At 32.3% G+C, this 20453-nt stretch overlaps 1 protein-coding gene across 1 annotated transcript; it reads right to left on the bottom strand.

Annotated features, from left to right (window-relative positions):
* Positions 1-14205: 14205 nt before the first annotated feature.
* Positions 14206-15336, bottom strand: LOC114276343 (protein LIGHT-DEPENDENT SHORT HYPOCOTYLS 5). The gene has a single exon (XM_028218132.2). It carries the CDS (start codon positions 14963-14965, stop codon positions 14306-14308), a length of 660 nt encoding a protein of 219 aa, XP_028073933.2. The 5' UTR covers positions 14966-15336; the 3' UTR covers positions 14206-14305.
* Between the last annotated feature and the right edge of the window lie 5117 nt (positions 15337-20453).

Here is a 20453-nt window from a genome sequence, read left to right as displayed (position 1 = left end):
TGTCTGAATGCGCTCTAAGTCCCTTGTAGAGAAACTGATCATGTCTTTTTCTTTGGTCTTCCCCCTCTTGATCGCGGGCTCTACCGAAAAAACTTTCCTCATGTGTTCTGCCTTCTTGATCATACCTCGGAGCTCACAGACACGCACCGGCTCCACTATGCTGTGGATGACATTAATAACCCCTTGTGGGGGGGCCTCTAGATCATCCAGTCTACGCGGGTCAACTGGGGCTTGATGTGCGGCCTTCACACCCCCATCTATGTAAAGGTCCAAGTGCCCGGCTGTAACTAGCTCCTTCAAGTGTTGTTTCAAAGGCAAACAGTCCTCTGTCCGGTGTCCGCGTTCCCGGTGGAATGTGCAGCGGTACCTCGAATTGAAACCTTTTTGCACATCGCCTAACTTAGTAGGAAATCGGACGTAATCCTCGTCATGGATTTCACTAAGAATGAGATAGATTGGAATCTTAAAGACCGTGGTGATGCCCGTCCGAGCTTTCAACCTTCTGTTTGCATCAGCTTCGTCATCGCAGGGGTATTCATCTCGGTCGTTTTGTCGATCCTTACCCCGGTTTCGACGATTTGACCCTCGGTCAGATTCCTCACCGCGATCATTTGAACGGTTGGTCTCCTGTCCGACCGTGTGTACCTTGCCAGCTGACCTCTTATCTGTTGCTACCGGAGTTGCCTTTGCGGTAGATGCTGCTGCATCATCTTTTACTCGGATGTGCTCGTTAATGCGCTGCATTAGTTGGCCCATGGATGTCGTTGGTGCATGGTAAGTGAGTCCCGCAATCTATGTCCGACCGGGAGACCACGCTTATATTGTGTGATTACCAAGTTGACCAGACAATCCAAGATCTCATTGAATGTTTCTCAGTATCTGGAGTTTTATGCCTTGAGTGTGTCGCTCGGCCCCATCTTGACACTAAGAAGGTGGTCAACTTCCTTTGGCGTTCTGGTGTTGGTTTTGAAAAGCGTCACAAAGGCTTCCGCTAACTGTTGCCACCTTTCGATGCTCCCCTCCGGCTGCCTCTCAAACCATTTCAAGCCCAGTTCACCCAGACTTGACGGGAAGATAAGGCACATCAGAGCGTCATTCCGCCTATGTCCGGCCATGACCTGTCGGAAATGGTTTATATGCATGTATGGATCAGTCTTTCTGTCGTAGAGCGTAAACTTTGGCTGGTGGAAGCCTGTGGGAAGCAGTGTTGTTTCTATTTCCAGGGAGAAAAGAGTGGCGCTCAGCCTCGCCAAATCCGTGTCTGGAGAAGGAGGTGCAACAAGGCGGGGCGGAGGCATTACGACCTCTTCACTGGCGCGACCCCCATAGGATAACCGCTGGAATGCCGGCACCCTTTGAGTTTCCCGCCGGCGAGCCCGCTCCTTCAAGACTACCCGCAAATCCTTTGAACAAGCAGATTAGGAGTACCTCGACGTTGTTGCCGGACGTGAGGGTCAGTAAGTGCTATCTTGCGTGTTAGACTTCTCTACGGGCGCGTCGGAATCTCCAACCTTGTAACTTCTGGTGATTGAGAGGGACGGAGTGTATCGCTGGCTCTGACTACCTGAACGACGGGGTTGGGTGCGCTCACTGTGGTCTCCCACTCCAGCTATACCCTTCCCTTTGATGTGCCGCTTAAGATCCTCCATCTCCGCCGCCATTCTCCGGATAACGGCGTCCCTTAGCTTGTGTTCTAGACATCTGGCGTGCGATTCTCTCCGCCGCCGGTGACCGTTTGGACACCGAGAATGACCAAAGCTTCTTCTGCGCTTATCCCGCGCGTCTCTTGAATGTCCTTCTGGAGAAGTCTCCAGGTCTGCAATCGGCGGAATAGTAGGGTGTCCTTTTCTCCGTCTGGCTGATTCCGGGGTAACTCCGTCGATGGCGGACAACGGATTCTCATCGTTGTTCGCCATGGACGGCGATCAGACGAGCTGGGAAGACAAGATTTTATCTATCAAGTTCCCACAGACGGCGCCAATTGTACGTGGAACAAATATTCCGGCGAACCCGTACTCCTTTCTTCTAAGCTCCTTGTCTGTCTGATCGACCTTTGTGCACAACGGCGGTGAGCTACCCGACGGTGTGTGGCCGGAAAATCCCTCCGACGATCAAGTTAGCACACACTTAGGGATAGAGAGAGAAGAGAGAGTTGAATGTCTAAGTGTATCTCACCAAAAATGATCATCTGCCACAGCATGGGGGGCGCAGACACGCTTATATACCTTCTGTGCTCCAAATCTACTCCTATTAGCCTTTCGACACGTGATGCTGCTATCTCATCTGTCAGCACAAATCCAACAATCATCACCCAACCAAGCTGTCGGGATATCTTGACAGGGACCGGCAGATTGGCGGAATCACCTCGGCCTATCCCGGCCATGCTGTGCCACATGCCCGAATGCTCACTAGCCAAGCTCCGTTCCGACCGAGCTCACTGCATTCCGGCAGAGCCGCGCTCGAAATAGGTCACGCGGGGTAAAACTAAGGCTTTCCTGCCGAGCTAAAGGCGCGAGCCTTCCTGCCGAGCAACGCAAGTAGCACGGTTCTCATTTGTGCAAGTTCAAGTAGCTCGGTCTTGGGCTTTTAGCCGAGTAACCCCATCTCCATGCAAGCCCCAAAACTATCCTGGCCCAAACGTGCTCGGCCTTCAACTTGCCCAGCCCTTACCGTGACCCATTTCCAGCTCATAAAATCTCCCTCTCAATTATATATAATGTGAAGTTTTTATTGTGTAATGCATCAAGTTGGTTGTCAAGACACCTCCAACAATTTTATTGAAACAATGAAACATTGTAAATAGATGAAAAAGTTAATCATTTCTTTATTCCATGCAAATATTTTAGAAAATGCAGTAACAGGTGGATTCAATCCCTTCTAAAAGAATAAAATTCAGAATGTTTGTCACCTTTGGAACCTATCAAAAAGTACTTTTAAATTATTTATTTATTTATTTTATATTAACAATGTCATGTAATTAATCTCAACAATACACAAGTTGATTAGAGGAGAGGATAAATAATCTCAAACTACTTATTAATTTATTGAGATCAACACAAATCAATCTGGAAAAAATGGATAGTCAAATCCAATATCAATAAAAATCTATCACAAAAAGGTTCAAATTGAAAGTAAATATTTAATCCGCATGCCTATATTAAATAGTGCATAAAATAAACCTTCAAATCTCAACATCCAATCTCAACGTCCAATTGCTCAAAAACTAAAACACATAGGTTTGGTTTGGCTTTTTGGCGTAGGCTATGTTTGGCATGTCATATTTAGGTTGAAATAGTCATAAAAAGATAACATAAATTAAAAAGTTAATAAGACAAAATCACATTCAAAGCATAATCATTTTATTTGTTCTCTCACAAAGTAAAAAAACCAATCCCAGACAAGGCTTTTTAGTCCTACGCTAAATAAGCCAAAAAATCAAAAAACCAACTCACATCCCAAATGAAGGGTTAATTATTCACAAAAAGATAAAATAGGTTAAAAAATTAATAAAATAAAATGTCACATCAAAATCATAATTATTTTGGAAACTTGACTTTTAGCCACTTTTTTAGGTTTGCAGCAAAAGTTAAAAGTTGATTTTTTGTATTTTTTATCACTTGGAAAGTTGATTTTTAGCCATTGATGAAATTACAATTTTACTCCTCACGAGTCAAAATGTGCTACATGGGTGAAATTATAAATATTTTAAATTGAATGAGGATAGTTTGATCATTTTATTGTAATTTAACATCATAAACAAATATTTATAAAAAAAAATCAAAAATAACTTTTTACCAACTTCCCAAATCATTTGTCTCAAAAAGCCAAAAACTTGGTTAAAAGTAAAAAAAATCACTTTTTACTATCTTTCCAAAATAAGTAAAAAAAAATCAATCTAAACAAATTTTTTAGCATGGCTAAAATAATTAAAAAGTCAAAAAATTAAAAAACCAACCCAACAACCCAAATGAAGCCATAGTTATTATCAAAATTTTATACTTTTATTTTTTAAAATTATAGACAACAAATTGAAAAATTCATAATGAGAATAATTTTATCACAATACTTCATATCAAAACTTTAATCTTCAAAAACAAAGAGATAAGTTCGTGATAAATTAAAATAGATATAGTAGTGAAAAATTATCTAATTGAAGACGACTAAAATAAAAACAATACATATAAATAGAGATACCTCATAATAAAAAGTGAAAAGACAATTTTTATACTCCATTAAACAAATCGAAAAATTAGGGACCTTAAATAAATTATTAATTTTTTTACGAAACCTCTTATATAAATATATAATCCATACAAATCACATGTGTGTACGCCTCACATTCATATGAAAATAAAAATTTAATAATTTATTTAAAATCTCTAATATAATTCAAACAAATCACATACTCAAAATAAATTTTTAATGCCTCCTCCACTTCCACCAGTGTACATTCATATTGAAATGAAAGCTGAGAAGACAAAAGAGACAGAGGTCCTTTGATCACTGGAAATTGTGAATACTTAATAAGCATCAATTGATAATTATGAAGTTTTGAAATATTTTGGCTTCAAAGGGATAATCGACACATGGCACATTTTTACAGATACACATGGTACTATTTTAAAACATTTTTAATGAAAAACACAACTTTCACTATATGTTATATGATTTGGAAAAAAGATTTTATGGAGTATAAAATGTTCTCTTCTAGTATATGCAACTAAACAATAAATTTTTTTTTTGGTTTAAAATTACAAAAAAATTCCAAAGTAAGCCTTGTAATAAAATAAATATTGAATTTTTGATTTTTTAAATTTAAATCATAATTTTTTTATTTGTTTTTTATCTAAACTATCTGTATATTTTTAGTAAGTAAAATTAATAAAAAAATAGTATTTTAATCATTAGAGTCAATGTAGGGTTGCAAAAAGTATCTAAAATTCATTGAGTTTAATGATAAAAATAAATTTTTTCTAACAATTTTACTTAACGAAAAAAGATGAATGGTTTAGATTGAAAATAAATTAAACTATTAGAATTTAGGGTGAATTACACTAATAGTCTCTATAATTTGGGGCTTGTGTCACTTTGGTCCCTGACTTTTCAATTGGGACACATTTGACCATGAATTTTAAATTTTGTTCAAAATAAGAACAATTGAAGATATCATTAGATTTTTCGGGGGTAAAATCATCAATTTGATAAAATTTAAACTAATTTGACCAAAATAAATGTTAAACAAATATTTTTGAATTTTTAAAAATTATTTCTACCCACTAAAAATAAAATTATGTAAAATTGATAAATCTTTTAAACATTTATTTTTTTTACCAAATTAATTTTTATTATATGTTTGGATGATGATCATATATTAATTTAAAAAAATTAATCATGTAATTTTTATTAATTTTTATCAATTTTACATAATTTTATCATTGGTGGACAAAAATAATTTTTAAAAAATTAAAAATATTTTTTTGATATTTATTTTTGTCAAATTAGTTTATATTTTATTAAATTGCCGATTTTACCCTTAAAATTAAACAATGGTATCTTCAATTGTCCTTATTTGAAATGAGATTCAAAATTCATGGTCAAATGTGCCACAATTGAAAAGTTATGGACTGAAGTGACACAAGTCCCAAATTATATGGACTATTTGTGTAATTTGCCCTAGAATTTAAATTGACAAAATTAAAAATTCAGAATTTATTTAGTTACAAAGTTTAAATCTTTGGATTTTATTTGTTACCAATTTAATCAAATGGTGTTGGTTTGTCATTAGTCAAAAATTCATTAAAAACTCAGATGTAACATTAATTTTTTCACTATTTTTGTAGCAACTTCTCAAGTATATTTATTTATCTTTTAATAAAAAAAAAAGGCAAATGATGACTATTATATGAAGAAAAGCTGATTAGCAAAAGTGGAAGATTTTGTATGGCCATTGTGTAAGAAAGAGATGGAGAGAGAATATTATGGTGTGTAATTTTGAGATGTCCTCTGAAAGTGAAAGGGCATATGTGATAAAATGAGAAGTTATTTGGTGATTTTTACTTCAAACGATTTATTATTTGATACTTATTTATTCAAATCTAACAAAAAATAAATAAATAAACAAATAAATTAAATTTTATTATTTTAATGAATAAATATCATATTATAACGTCCCATAAATATGCTTTAAAACCACAACAAGTGCGTGTACTAACCAATATACATCCAAATGGAAAAACAAAGAGTTATTTAGTGGTTTAGGAGTATTGTCCTATATCATTCATATAAAGATAAGTGTCTAATTATCTCATAAAAGGAGATAAAAAAGGTACTTATTCTGTTTCAAAATAATAGTCATTTTTTTTTATAGTATAATTATTACATTTTAAAAATATTCAGTGTGTTTGGTTTGAGTTTTTTGGATTAAATTTTTTGAAAATTGACTTTTTTAATTTTCGTGTTTTTTTTGTTTTTAGTGAATATTTTTTAAATTTTAAACATTTTTTTTAAATTTTTTTAGATGCACCTTATTTAGATGTATCTAAAAAGTAAAAAATTTGTGAAAAAATATTTTAAAATATTAATAAATACATAAAAATATAAAAAAATGTACTGAATTCTTGTATTTTTTTTATATTTTTTGGTATTTAGTGAATTTTTAAAAGATTTTTTTTACAATTTTTTTTACTTTTTAGGTGTATTTATGTTAGGTGTGTCTAAAAAGTAAAAAAATTGTTTAAAATATTAAAAAAATTCAGTAAAAATAAAAAAACACAAAAAATAAGAAAGTAGAATTTTCTGAAAAATATTTTTTGAAAAGTGGAAACAAGCAAGGCGTTAATTTTTCAAAATTAGCTTTTGATAGTACATTGTTTTTGAAATATTAATTATCATAATTCTACTTTTTTGTATTATTAATGAATTTAAAGAAAGATAAAATAGTAAATTCATATTATTTTATTTCTTGATTTTTAAAAAGAGACTAATATTTTGAAATAATAAAAAATAAAATAAGAAACTAATGGTGTGTTTCGTTTTTGTTTTGAGATTAATTTTCAAAAAAAAAAATTTGGGGAGAGAGTTTAGATTTTTTTTTTTTTTTGGTTTATTTGGTTACCTATTTTGAAAATAGTTTTGGAGTTTGAGAGTTTGAGATTTGATATTTTGTTATAGTTGTATAGATGTGTGTGAAAGAAAAATTGATTGAGAATAATAAAGGAGAGAAAAAAATGATTGATTGATGTGTAAGAGAAAAAAAGTGATTTTGAGTTTTTTTATTTCAAAAAATTTGAATCAAACAAAATTTTATAAATTATATTTTGATATACAAACCAAACAAATTTTAATATTTTAAGATAAAAGGGGGTAAATGGGTTGGTTTGGCATGTTTAAAAAAAGTCAAAAAGTTAAAAAATTACTATTCTATTTCAGTCACATCACCTCTCTAACACATCACTTCAAATCCAACTTAAATCCAACTCATATTTCATAAAAAATAAAAAAATACACTTATTTAAATCATACCAAACAACCCCTTAAATCTTGGGCCTAGCTTTGGTCCAGTCCACCATCGGACTGGACCGTGCTGTTGGGCCTGTGGGAGCCCACCACAGGTCTTGTTTTGAAAATCTGAACCGTTCAATGTGTAGAACTCGTTGAGTACCATATGGCTGTGAAAAATCACGTTAATTGGATATCAATAGTTATGTGATCAAAATAGTTTTTTTATAAACCGTTAATTTATTCATTGTTCATTTTTTTTTATACAAAACTGATTTGATCACATAGCTATCGATATCCGATCAATATGACTTTTCACAAACATATAGTATTCGACGAGTTCTACACATTGACAGTTCAAATTTTCAAAACGAGACCCGTAATGAACCACTGCAAACCTAATAGTACAATCCAATCCGATGACAGACTGGACCAAAGCCAGACCCTAAATCTTACTGATTTAACCAATGATAGTCACATTAGAACACCAAGCAAAGAATAATTTTTGTGAAAAAACGCTTTCCGACAACATCTTTGTCGGCCACCCTAACTACAATTCGTCAAAATTCATATGTCCTTCCCTCACTTCATTTATCCATCATCATCACATCATTATTATTATTTTTTATTTCTTAAAATATTACCAATCAAATCAAAAATAAAAAAATTAAATAAATAAAAAAAACTCTCTTTCTTTGTAACAAAATAATCTTAAATTTTTTATTTTATCAATTTAAATCTTAAATTTTTTATTTATTTTCAATCTAAATTATTTACTTAATTTTGTTAACTAAAAAAGATTAAAAAAAAATTGAAGATTTTAGTTATTAAATTCAATAAAAAAAGATATTTTAGATATTTTATATACATTTACATTGAGTTTAATAACTAAACTACTACGACTTGTTTGGTTTCCTAACTCAGGATTCACTTTTCAAAAAATTAAATTTTTTTGTTTTTTGTGTTTTTTAAAAATAATTTTACTGAAATTTTTAATATTTTAATCAATTTTTAAAATTTTTTTTTAGATACACCTAATATAAATACACTTAAAAATTATAATATTTGTGATTTTTTTTAAATTTTTTTTACTAAACACCAAAAATATGAAAAGATATGAAAATTCAATATATTTTTTTGTGTTCTAGTGTATTTATTGATTTTTGTACAAATATTTTACTTTTTAGATACACATTTTTAGATACATCTAAGTAAGGTATATCTAAAAAAGTAAAAAAAAAAAATTGCTTCAGATTTTAAAAATATTTACTAAAAATTTAAAAAATACAAAAAATAAAAAAACTCAATTTTCAGAAAATGAATTCAAAAAATTAAAACTAAACACTGTGATTTTTTCTACAAGTTTTACTTAGCAAAAATAAGCAAATGGTTTAAATTAAAAATAAATCAAAAAATTAGGATTTAAATTGACAAAATTAAAACGGATTTATTTTGTTAAAAGACTCAAACTCTAATTTTTTTATTTTATTTTCATTTTTTTTATAGTTTTCCCTAAAAATTAATTACAAACACACATAGGGCATAATTATTTTTGTGTAAAAAAACACAACAAAAATTATATCCAAGAAGGTTCTCATCTTCTAGTAAATAATTACCTCAATTCCCACTAAATGATAATTTTTGTTATTTTTTTAGCTGTTATAAGTACGTGCATATACATAATCCGCGGACTGTTTCACCATATTTCTGTTTCAATTTACTCATAATTGTTTAATTAATTTAAAAAGTTTTATATTTAAAAATTGTTATATGATCTAATATTTATAAGTAAATTAAAATAGAACAACCGTGAATTTTACATGCAATTAAAAAATTCATATTCTTTTTCAAACTTTTTGTTGATAAAATTATGCATACAATTAAACTTTCAACTATTAAAGTGAAATTTGACGGTTTTTTTTTGTTTTTTTGCTTTGCCAAATTTCAAAAGTTTGTCTTATTGTATCATTATGAATGTGTTTTATTTGGTGGTAAACAAAATGTGATGAAAGAAACATAATTAATGTAGTATTATTGTTAAATTATGTTTTTATTTATTAAAAAAAAAAAGGAGAAGAAGAAAACAAAGGTTAGAGGTCTTTTTTTTTAAGTGACTTTCTAAATTTTTTAGCTAAAATATGAGATAAAAAAATTGAAGTGTTGGGATTTTTTTTGGTTTTTTTTTTAATAAAAAAAATGTAAAAATTAAAGAGAATGAGAAAAAAACTTTAATTTTTTTGTGTAATTTTTTAACTTTTTAATTTTTTAATAACTTTTTAACCTTTCGGTTGTATAAGCCGATTGCCAAATAGGGCCTTAGTCATCCTTTCTCTTACATGCAGATTGATATCTATATTTATATTTTTAGTTTTCGAATTTCTTCAACAAAAAAAAATTAGTACCTGCTCCTATAAGATTTTATTTTAAAAAATGTCAATTGTATTATTTACATTTTCCCTAGAATTATAGTTTTGGATTGGTCTATGGTAAGGGATGAAAATGAGAGGAAAAAAAGATTTCGACTCGATATAACAAATAAAATTATTCCAATAAATAAAAACAACTCAATTCAGAAACATATGTTCACCTTATTTGGTACAACTTATTTAAAGTAAAAGACGATAATCTATAATTAGAAATTAAAAATACCATTTTCCCAATTTTCGAACGATGATATTATTTACACTATTTTTTTATAAGTGTTATGCAAAATTAATGTGGGGGTGATTTTATTGGAAATGGGTTCAAAAAGTTGTACTCAAGTTGGTTTGTGGGTCTATATTATCATAACAACAATATAATAATTAAAACACATCATATCATTTTAAATATTATTAATAATTAATATAAAAATAGAGAGGAATGGAAGCAAGGGTTAGCTATTACGTCGTTTTCACCCAAGAATAAAATAAAGGGCAGCAATCACCAAGATTATTTTTCTTTTTTAATTGATGCTTGTACGTATGATATGTCCCATACCTTATGTAGTTGTTTCCCACAAGAAGAGAAATGATATGCACTTATAAAAATAAAATTCAACAATAATTTTTATGGTACATAAGTATGATGTATGAAAAATTTAGAATGAATTTTAGTTTGAGCAAGAAATACAAAATAAATCACATAATGATTCACAAAAAAAATGCAGTGAATGACTAAAGTTAAATCCGATTATGTATTTTTTAACATTAGTGATTTAACTAAAGATATATGCTTAAAAATTTTGTCAAGAAATTTACCTAGAAGTAAAATGTGGTTGAGATACAACTCATAGTAGAGTCTATGCCTTAAACAAATTTAAGCCAATATTTCTGGATGAAATTCTGAAAGTAAAATTTCTCTTAATCTACAGATTCAAATACTTTTTTAAATACATAACATTGCTTAAGAAAGAAAGAAAACGTTTTTTCATGATTTTCCTTAGTATATTTTATCTTACGATCTAGTTGTTTGGACATAAAACATTTTCTATCGTTTGGTACAATGAAAAACAAAAATCAACGGAAAATATTTTTCACTTTTAAAACACAAAAAAAAGTTTCCAAACCAGAAGTTTATTCATGCCACCACATTACCGCAAAAGTTTTATCACCTCCACTACCACCACGGCCACAACCACCATGACCACCTTCGCTGCCACCACGTCCACCGCCACTACCATCTCTACCTCATTACTACACTACTACTACAATCACCACACCACTACCACCACTACTACCACCACCACTGTTGCACCACTGCTGCCACCTCCACCCTAACACTGCCACTATCACCACCAGTAATGCAACTATTAATATATTAATTTCAAAAGCACAACCAAACATAATAAAATATTTTTCGTTGAAACAAACGGAACTTTATAAACTATTCGTTTTGATGTTATTAATGCTTTTACCCAATTTTATTTATTTATTTATTAATACGACCTAACTTTAACAAATTAATCAACTTAGTTGTTAAAAAAATAAAAAATAAAAAATAAAAATTTGTGAGCAATTTGGGCTTAGTCTGAATTTAATTTATTATACTCAGGTCGAATTTTAGCATAAAAGTTCAAATTGCAAGTTGAATTTAGATAACTCTTAACACAACTCGAATTTGACATGCTTGTGTGTTTATCCAAATTACACCTCTATTATCATCATGCTTGAAAACACATATAAGTCAGAAATGTTAGACAACAATCATATAATCACAACCATGTATACATTCGAAACATATAAAAGTCAAAACAATATGAGTGCTTTGAAACAGTGGGAGAAGAGGTTTTAGGAATTTCCATCCCAACCCCCAAACCCAAAAGCAAGCAGAGAGGGATTTGGATTCTCTGCCATACAATAATCTTGCAATGCTTTCTCCCACAAAATGACACATCAGCATGGCCATGATGATCCAAGGGCTCAGATTAAAGTAAACAGTAAACACCCGAAAACGACATCATTTTAGGATGAAAATTCAAATATAAAAAATCCAACCGGGTAAAGAGGGATGCAAATGATGAGTATCCCAATCTCCAAAACCCAAAACCCAAAACCCAAAATGTAAAAGTTGAATGTTACAAGAGTATCCACAATCCAAAAATCCTAAAAGATTGAAAGCATAATCTGAATTCTCAAGCAGATGATGAGAGTAAAAATCATATATAAAAAAATAATGCTTGGTGGCTTGGATTTTCTTGACTTGAATGATTTGAATGTCTTAAAACGACGTCATTTTAGATCTAAAATAACGTTATTTTAACATATTCGAACCATTTAAACCACAAAAATTCGGACCACCAACCATTTTTAATAAAAAAAAAAAAAAAAAAAGCACCTGAAAAGTGAAAGTGCAAAATGTGCTAACAAATAACAAAGAAAGAAACACCCACGTGTGTGTAATAGTGTGTACGTATATTCATCAAAATATATTGATAACACTGACACATGAAACAGTTCCACTGGAGACAAAAATACAAAAAAAGAAAAAAAGAAAAAAGGTTCCCTAAGATGCTAGTCATTTTTTTTTAATGATAATTTTTATCAGTAAATTAATTTGTCATCTGTCCCAAAATACGTGTTAGTATCTCCATTAGAGATGCTCTCTTAAAATAAAAAAAATAAAAAAAAAGGGTAGAGAAAGAAATGGGATAGAGATATAATATAAAATTTACAAGAGAGAATTTTAAAATGACAGTACATCTCACAAAAATGAATAATTGAGGAATGCGTTTACCTGAGTGTTACCTCCGTGCTATTAGATAACTCGCTAGGCTATATGTAGTCTTCGAGCAATCGTTAACAAAATTATTTAATTAAAACATTGATTTCAAATGATTAAAGGGTGGATTTATCAAGTTTTATGCACTTTGTTATCAAATGAAGAAAAATTACTAACAGAATGATATATTTTTGATTTATTATTATTATTATTAATGATGTCTTATAGTTATAGGAGTTGCTTGGACATGAAAGGGAGAAAGAGAACCCAATTAAGGATGTTTTGGGAATTTTATTTTTGATCATAGAAAATTAGTGGTGAGTTGTTAAACCAACATACTGAGGGAGTTGAATTCTTACCCTCTCTTGCAAATACATAAAGTCTTGCCTCTTAGAATTTTTAAGAGTGGAATTCAAGACCTCTCTTTAAGGCCTCGTTTGTTTCCGGTTATAGCAGTTCGAAGTAGATTGTTAATGACGAATACTGCACTCCAAAAACAAACATAATTTTACTTAATTTCGTCATTATCAATTCCCTCACTATTAATCATTCCATTCTACTTCTGAATATAAACAGACCCTAAAAGAGATTTGGTATCCAATAGGCTAACCACACACGCTAAAACCCTTTAGTTACGCATGTTTTGGGATTTAAATTAAAGGAATAATTTAATGACTAAAAATAAGTTTATAAAGAAATTAATTTGGTTGATACATTCCTATCTTTTTAACTTTTCTAATGACTTTTGAAAATGTTCAAAGTTTATGTTGGCAAAAATAAGTTTAGTTAATGAGTTAAAACATTTTCAACAAAAAAAATAAGATTCTTTAGTTAAGTAACTCACTTTCTAGTCACAAATTAAAAAAAAAAAAAAAAAAAGACTTACCATATAGGGTAACTTCTGAAATTAGATCTATAAAGAATGAGACCCCAGAGAACACAAGTCTAATTGTAAAAACTTTGCATGAGGCGTGCTGGATTGAGATTCTCTCTATTACATAATTATGAAAAGAGAAAATCTGAATTTCATCTCATCCAATAAAATAATAATGTTTTGTTATTATTATTATTTTAAATAAATATAAAAAATAATTACAATCTTTAAAGTAATTTTTTCATAATGGTATAGATCCTCCATTATATTATAATGGAGAGGATGGCAATCCAAATGTTCTTGATGTCATGATTCATGATATATAGTAAAAATTAATATAGGTGGTTTGAAGAAGAAGATGCTGCTGTAGCACTATCAATAGTAGCAGCAGTAGTAGTGGAGGCATATGGTGTCTAGTGAATTTCTTGAAAATAAATAAATAAAAATAAAAATGAAAGAAAGATAGCTCGAGACTTTCAAACTTTTCTTCTCTCAATCTCAAATCTGTACTCACATGATCAGCTATAGTAAAATGACCTTCATAATCCATGGTGAAAATCCTTTTGAGAGAGAGAGAGCGAGAGATCGCTCTAAGTTCTATTCTATCTAGATTTGTTCATGGGTCGATCTAGTCGTAAGAGAATCGCCAGTTATATAACTCGTATTTACAACTAAAAAAAATACATACTATTTATAATTAAACTTGAAGAAATAGTGAAAAATTAGTGGAAAAAACTATACTGTTTCAGTTGTCGGAGGAACAACATCACTACTACCTTCCCCACCACCACCACCACCACTACCGCCGCCGCCGCCGGCCACTTGAGTGGCAGTCGTAGTTGCTTCCAACACCACAGTCGCCGCCGTAGTGGGTCTTTTCCGCTTCTTCTTCTCATAAGGGACCCCTCGGGCCTTGGCTTGACCTTCCTTAACTTCTCTTAGATAAATCCTAACAGCTCTGGCTCCAAAAGGGTTCGACTCGGGCCGACCACCATTCTCTTCGTAGGCGGCTCGGAGCCTCCCGATGAGAGCGTCCAGGCTGCCCCACGCCTGCTTCAGCGGGCAGGCGCACGCCGCCGGAGGGTTAGGGTGCCCGAAGTAAGGGCACCCCGTCACGTGCACCTTCGTCTTCCCGAACTGGTCCAGGTACTTCAAAAACTCGATCACGTGTGCGCCGCTGCAATGAGCTAGCGTCAACGGCGGCTTGTGGTTTTTCAGGTACTGCAAGAACGTGTTCCAGTCGCGTCGCTTTTGTGACTCGTACCGACTCGGCGGAGGAGGCTGCGCCGCCGCCGTTGACGCACCTTCTTCCGATCGTCCTCCTCCTACGGTTGCAGACGATGGACCTTCGCCTCCGCTCGGGTCGGATGGTCCGGCTCCGGATGATGAATCCATCAATCAGAGTTGTCTATTCAAATCTTTGGACAACCTGGTTTTCTCAATTTTGGAACTCGATCTCTTCCTTGCTCACACCTAATCGAATTCGTTTCTGTTTTTTCTTTTTGGGGGTCTATTATTTGAGAGTTTTTTTTTTTTTAGTTCGCGAGACGGAGGGTGTTTTGCGAGAGACAGAGAGAGAGAGTTGATAGGACGTGAAAAGGAAGGAAATGTGTACAAGGGATGAATGAGGAAGGACTGACTCTCTCTCTCTCTCTCTCTCTCTCTCTGGTACTGACGACTGTAGGAGAGAAAGTGCTAGAGTGAGAGGATTGGCCTTAAGATATCGCTATCTAAATACCGCCATGTGCTCCGATAAGATTATGATGATTGATAAAAGAAAGGGCAAATTACATTATACTTTTTTTGAGATTCGGTTAAATTACCGATATTTTTTTAAAGTTTTGAAAATTATATTTTGTCTTTTAAGGTTTATATTTTTATAATAATTTATTTTTTGAGATTTAAATTTTATAATAAATTATTCCTTAATTTGTTATGTAAATATAATATTCATGGAAGAATTTATAATTTCTCAAAACTCAAGAGAGTATTTGTAATTTAGCCAAACCTCGAAGGGTATATGTAATCTGCCCTAAAGAAATTGGTCTATAAATTTGTATTAAATAATTAAAAAATAAATGAATTACATTAATAATTTTTATAATTTAAATACATGTTACTTTAATTTTTAATTTTTTAATTATGATATATTTGATTATAAATTTCAAATCTTGTCTTAAATAAAAATAATTAAAAATATCATTACTTAATTTCAAGGATAAAATTATTAATCTGATAAAACATAAATTAATTTGATAAAAATAAATATCAAAAAATATTTTTAAAATTTAAAAAATATTTTCTACCCACCACAGATAAAATTATGTAAAATTAATAAATATTTTAAACATTTATTTATTTATTTTATTAAATTAATTTTTATTATGTGTTTAGATGATGATCATCATATAATGGATGGTTGTTAGACTTTTAATGTGTAATCGATATATTTATATATGAAATATTTTTAGTTTTGAATTTTTTGATTTAATGGATTGATTTAATAATAATATGAAAATTGTCGTCATATTTGACTTTTGAAAAAATAAAAACTAATTTAATGAAAATAAAACAACCACCTATTACACATAATAAAAATTAATTTAGTAAAAAAAATAAATATCTAAAAGATTTATTAATTTTACATAATTTTATCTCTAGTAAGTAGAAATAATTTTTAAAAATTTAAAAATATTTTTTTATATTTATTTTTGTCAAATTAATTTATATTTTATCAAATTTACTATTTTATCCTTAAAATTGAACAATTATATCTTCAATTATTCTTATTTGGAACAAAATTTAAAATTTAAAATTTAAAGTTAAAAAAGTCAGGAATTAAAGTGACACAAAGTCTAAATTATATAGACCATTAATATAATTTATTCTTAAAAAATTTGAAAAATATAATAAATTATAATTAAGGAGGAATATTGTACGCCCTCACCACAACTAATAATTTTTCGAGTGAGAGAGTATCGATTGGAAAAGAAAATCTAAGAGAGAGGGAATAGTAGTAATATTCACGTGGTGGCCCCTTTGGATGCGATATGTTTACTATTGACCCCGGCGGCCCCTCCACTCCGTCCACACTCTGTCGACATGTGTATATTGTATAGTGGATACATAATCAACCAATTATTTGACACCTTAGGTACCGTTTGGTAATACTTACGTTTTTAGTTTTCTATTTATATTTATAAAAATTTTAAAAACTCAAATAAAAATTTATTTGGTAAAATTTTTGATTTATAAATCAGTGATCTCAGTTTATAAATTTGGCCAAAAAATGAAAACACAAAAAATGTGTTTCCATTTTGAGTTTTCAGTTTTTTTTTTTTTTACCACCCAACACTAGCCACCACCCGCTACCATTTTCCACCACCGTCTTCCGCCACCACCACCCACTACTCACCCCCACCACCACCACCACTACCACCACCCACCACCCACCTGCCATCCACCGGCCACCACCCACCACTTGCCATTACCATCCACCGCCCGTCACCACCACCTACTTGCCACCACCACTCACCACGCACCTACCACCACCACCAGCCACCCACTACCACCACCAGTCACCTGCCACTCACCGGCCACCATCACCTGCCACCCACTACCACCACCACCACCACCATCACCATCACCCACTACCCATCCACCTGCCACCACCACCCGCCACCACCACCATCACTACCCACTCGTTACCACCTACCACCTACCACTTGCCACCGTCACCTACCCACCCACCCACCACCACCACCACCACCACTATCCGCCACTTACCCGCCACCACCCACTACCACCCGCCATCCGCCACCCACTTGCCACCACCCCCCATCATCCACCACCCGCCACCACCACCACCACCACCGTCACCCACCCATCCACCATCACCACCCACTACCACCCGCCATCCGCCACCCACCTGCCACTACCATCCACCACCCGCGACCATCACCCACCCACCCACCCATCATCACCACCCGCCACCACCTACCACCACCCACCTGTCACCACCACCCACTCGCTACCATCCACCACCCGCCACCGTCACCCATCCACTCACCACCACCACCACCACCCGCCACCACCACCCACCTGCCACCACTGCCCACTACCCGCCACCACCACCACCACCGCTACCACCTGCCACCATCACCCATCCACCCACCCGCCCATCACCACCACCACCACCGTCACCCACCGCCACCACCAGCTACCCACCACCCATTGTCACCACTTTTCACCACCGTCTTCCGCCGCCACTTGCCACCACTCGTCATTTCTCACTATTTTTTATATTTTAAATTTTTTTTAAACATTTTGTCAATTACCAAACGCGTTTGTAGTTTATGTTTTTCAAAAAATAAACAAAAAATAAACAAAAACCAGTTTATAAAATTTTTGTAAATATAAACTGAAAACGTAAACGTTACCAAACACACCCTTAGCTTTTGTTTGGAACGTGTTGAATTTTTGATTTTTTTACTATCTAAGTTAGGATTAAGATTTTTTTTTTTGAGATAAATTTTTTAATTTTTTTGATTTTTATAAGAGAAAAATTGAAATAATTATAATTTAGATGTCATATTTTATTTTATTGACTTTTTAATCAATTTTATCATTTTGTGACTATTTTAATCCCAATATATGTTGCCAAATGAAGCCTTAAGATCTTGTTTGCTATTGTTTTTATTTTGCAAAATTCTATTTTATGTATTTTTTCTCATAAATATTATAATTTTTTTGTGATAATGTTATATAATCTTCGGTTTTATTTTAAAAAATTGGAATTGATTTGAAAGTTTTATACAGTTTAAAGACAAAAAAATGTATTTTGGTTTGGATTCAAAACAAATTTTTACTCTTTTTTTTCCATTACATTTGACCATCACCGATCGCCGCCATCGGCCATGATTGGCTTTCGGTGATCGGTTGATAAGTTCCAACTACTTTTAAGAGACTCGTCGATTGTTCTACTGGTTAGACAATCATTGTTCTTTATATTTTTACATGTCCTTTCATAAAAATTTTAAAAATCACTGAAAAGATTAAATCCCAAAACAAATAGATTTTGTTTTCCTTTTTTATATGGAATAAAAATTTATTTCTAACTATTTTTTGTAAAATGAAAACAAAAATTTGGTAACTTTATCAAGTGACACTTTATTAATTCTCTAGAAGCATAATGTATGCAAACATAATTTTTGCAAATAATTTTATTTAGAATGATGTTTGAATGTTTCTTTCGAATCAAAACATTCATTGTTATCTTTTTTTTTTTCATCATTGATATATAATCTTGGTATTTGTTATCATTTTTCTTTTTGAAATAATAACACAAAACTAATAAATTCTACTATCTAAACTAATAATTATAAAGTTAGAATGCATACTTACTCTAAGAACAAAGTATATTTTTTCATACGTAGTGAGCATAATTTCTCATACATGCTGTGCAATGCTAATATGGATGTCAAAATTTTAAAATATATAGATTAGATTTATTTGCAGATTCAACTCTTATTGAGTAGAGTTAGATACTATTTTTATTTTTATTTTTGTATTTGTTTTTCTTCTAATATCGGGATTGTATGTAACTAATAGTGGTTGTTAGGCTTGATAATTGTTGACTCTCTAACTATATTGGGTTAGTAATTTATTTGATATTTTTCATATTTATAAATAATTTTTTACTAATTGATAAAATAAAAAATAAAAAATACACAAAAATTTAAATGTATATCAACTACTGTCTTAACAAAGAGAGAGAGAAAGAGAGAGCAAAGCCTCTCTCACTAGGCGATTTTCAATGGTGTTTTAACGTGACTTTGGCGACTCCCTCTACACTCCTGGTGTATAGATGTGCAATTTAGAGTATAGATCTAGACTTTTTATGTCTGAAATAGGGATTTTGACAGTTTTCTCTTTCGATTTCGACATATAATTTTTTGATTTTCGACACTCACAATGATTTCCTCCTCTCTCAAGCCTTCTCTCATACTATATGTGGGTGTACTTCCTTCTTAATTCTAACTTTCGGCGGTGTCTATAGTTTGGCAGCGGCAATAGCGGAGATGAACAGTGGCGATAGGGACAACATCAACCAAGACGGTGGACTTTTAAGCAGATTTTATTTAGTTTGATGCAGATCTTACTTTTTAGATTACATTTTTTAGAAAATCAATGATTTTTCCTTTATCATAACTAATTTTTTAACGAATTTATTTTTTATTATTTGTTTTTTTTCATTTTATTGTTTGATTGAGATGATCTTTAGAGGTCTTATTTATATATGTCATTATTTATTAGGAAAATGTTTTGTGGCCCGAATCTGCCTGCCCCGAATGCCCAAAACGACGTCGTTTTGGGCATTTCGTTTTTTTTTTTTTTCTTTTTTCCGCCATTTTCGACCTTTGCAATGCAGAGGGAGAGGGAGGGAGAGAGAGAGAGAGGTCGCGTCGCCTGCGCCGATCGTCGCCGATCGCGTCGCCTCCGTTGATCGCGTCGGCCACCGCCGATCGCGTCTGCCTCGCCTCAGCCTTTCCTCTTCCATTTTTTAGGCCCCCTCCAGTCCTTCCTCCCCCTCCCCTCCCCTCCCCTCCCCTCTCCCTCCTTCCCTTCTTCGTCTTCCTCCTTTCTTCTGCTGAAAAGAAAAAAAAAAAAATTAGGGACATTCGGGGCGTCCCGTTTTCGGGCCCCCAATCACTACCGTATTTATTAATAGGGAAATGATAGAGAGCTCTAAATATAGAGCTCTAATTTGAGCTCTAATGATGTGTCAAAGCAAAAAAAAATAAATAAATAAAACAAAACAAGGCACAAACATCACGTCAGGATGGGACCCACCTTCTCATTAGAGCTATTAGAGCTCCTATAT

The sequence above is a fragment of the Camellia sinensis genome, chromosome 3 (genome assembly GCF_055761805.1).
Source record: "Camellia sinensis isolate YWXY chromosome 3, ASM5576180v1, whole genome shotgun sequence".
Classification (NCBI taxonomy): Eukaryota; Viridiplantae; Streptophyta; class Magnoliopsida; order Ericales; family Theaceae; genus Camellia; species Camellia sinensis.
The sequence above is the reverse complement of the archived record's forward strand: the minus strand, read 5'-3'. Positions and strand labels throughout refer to the sequence as shown.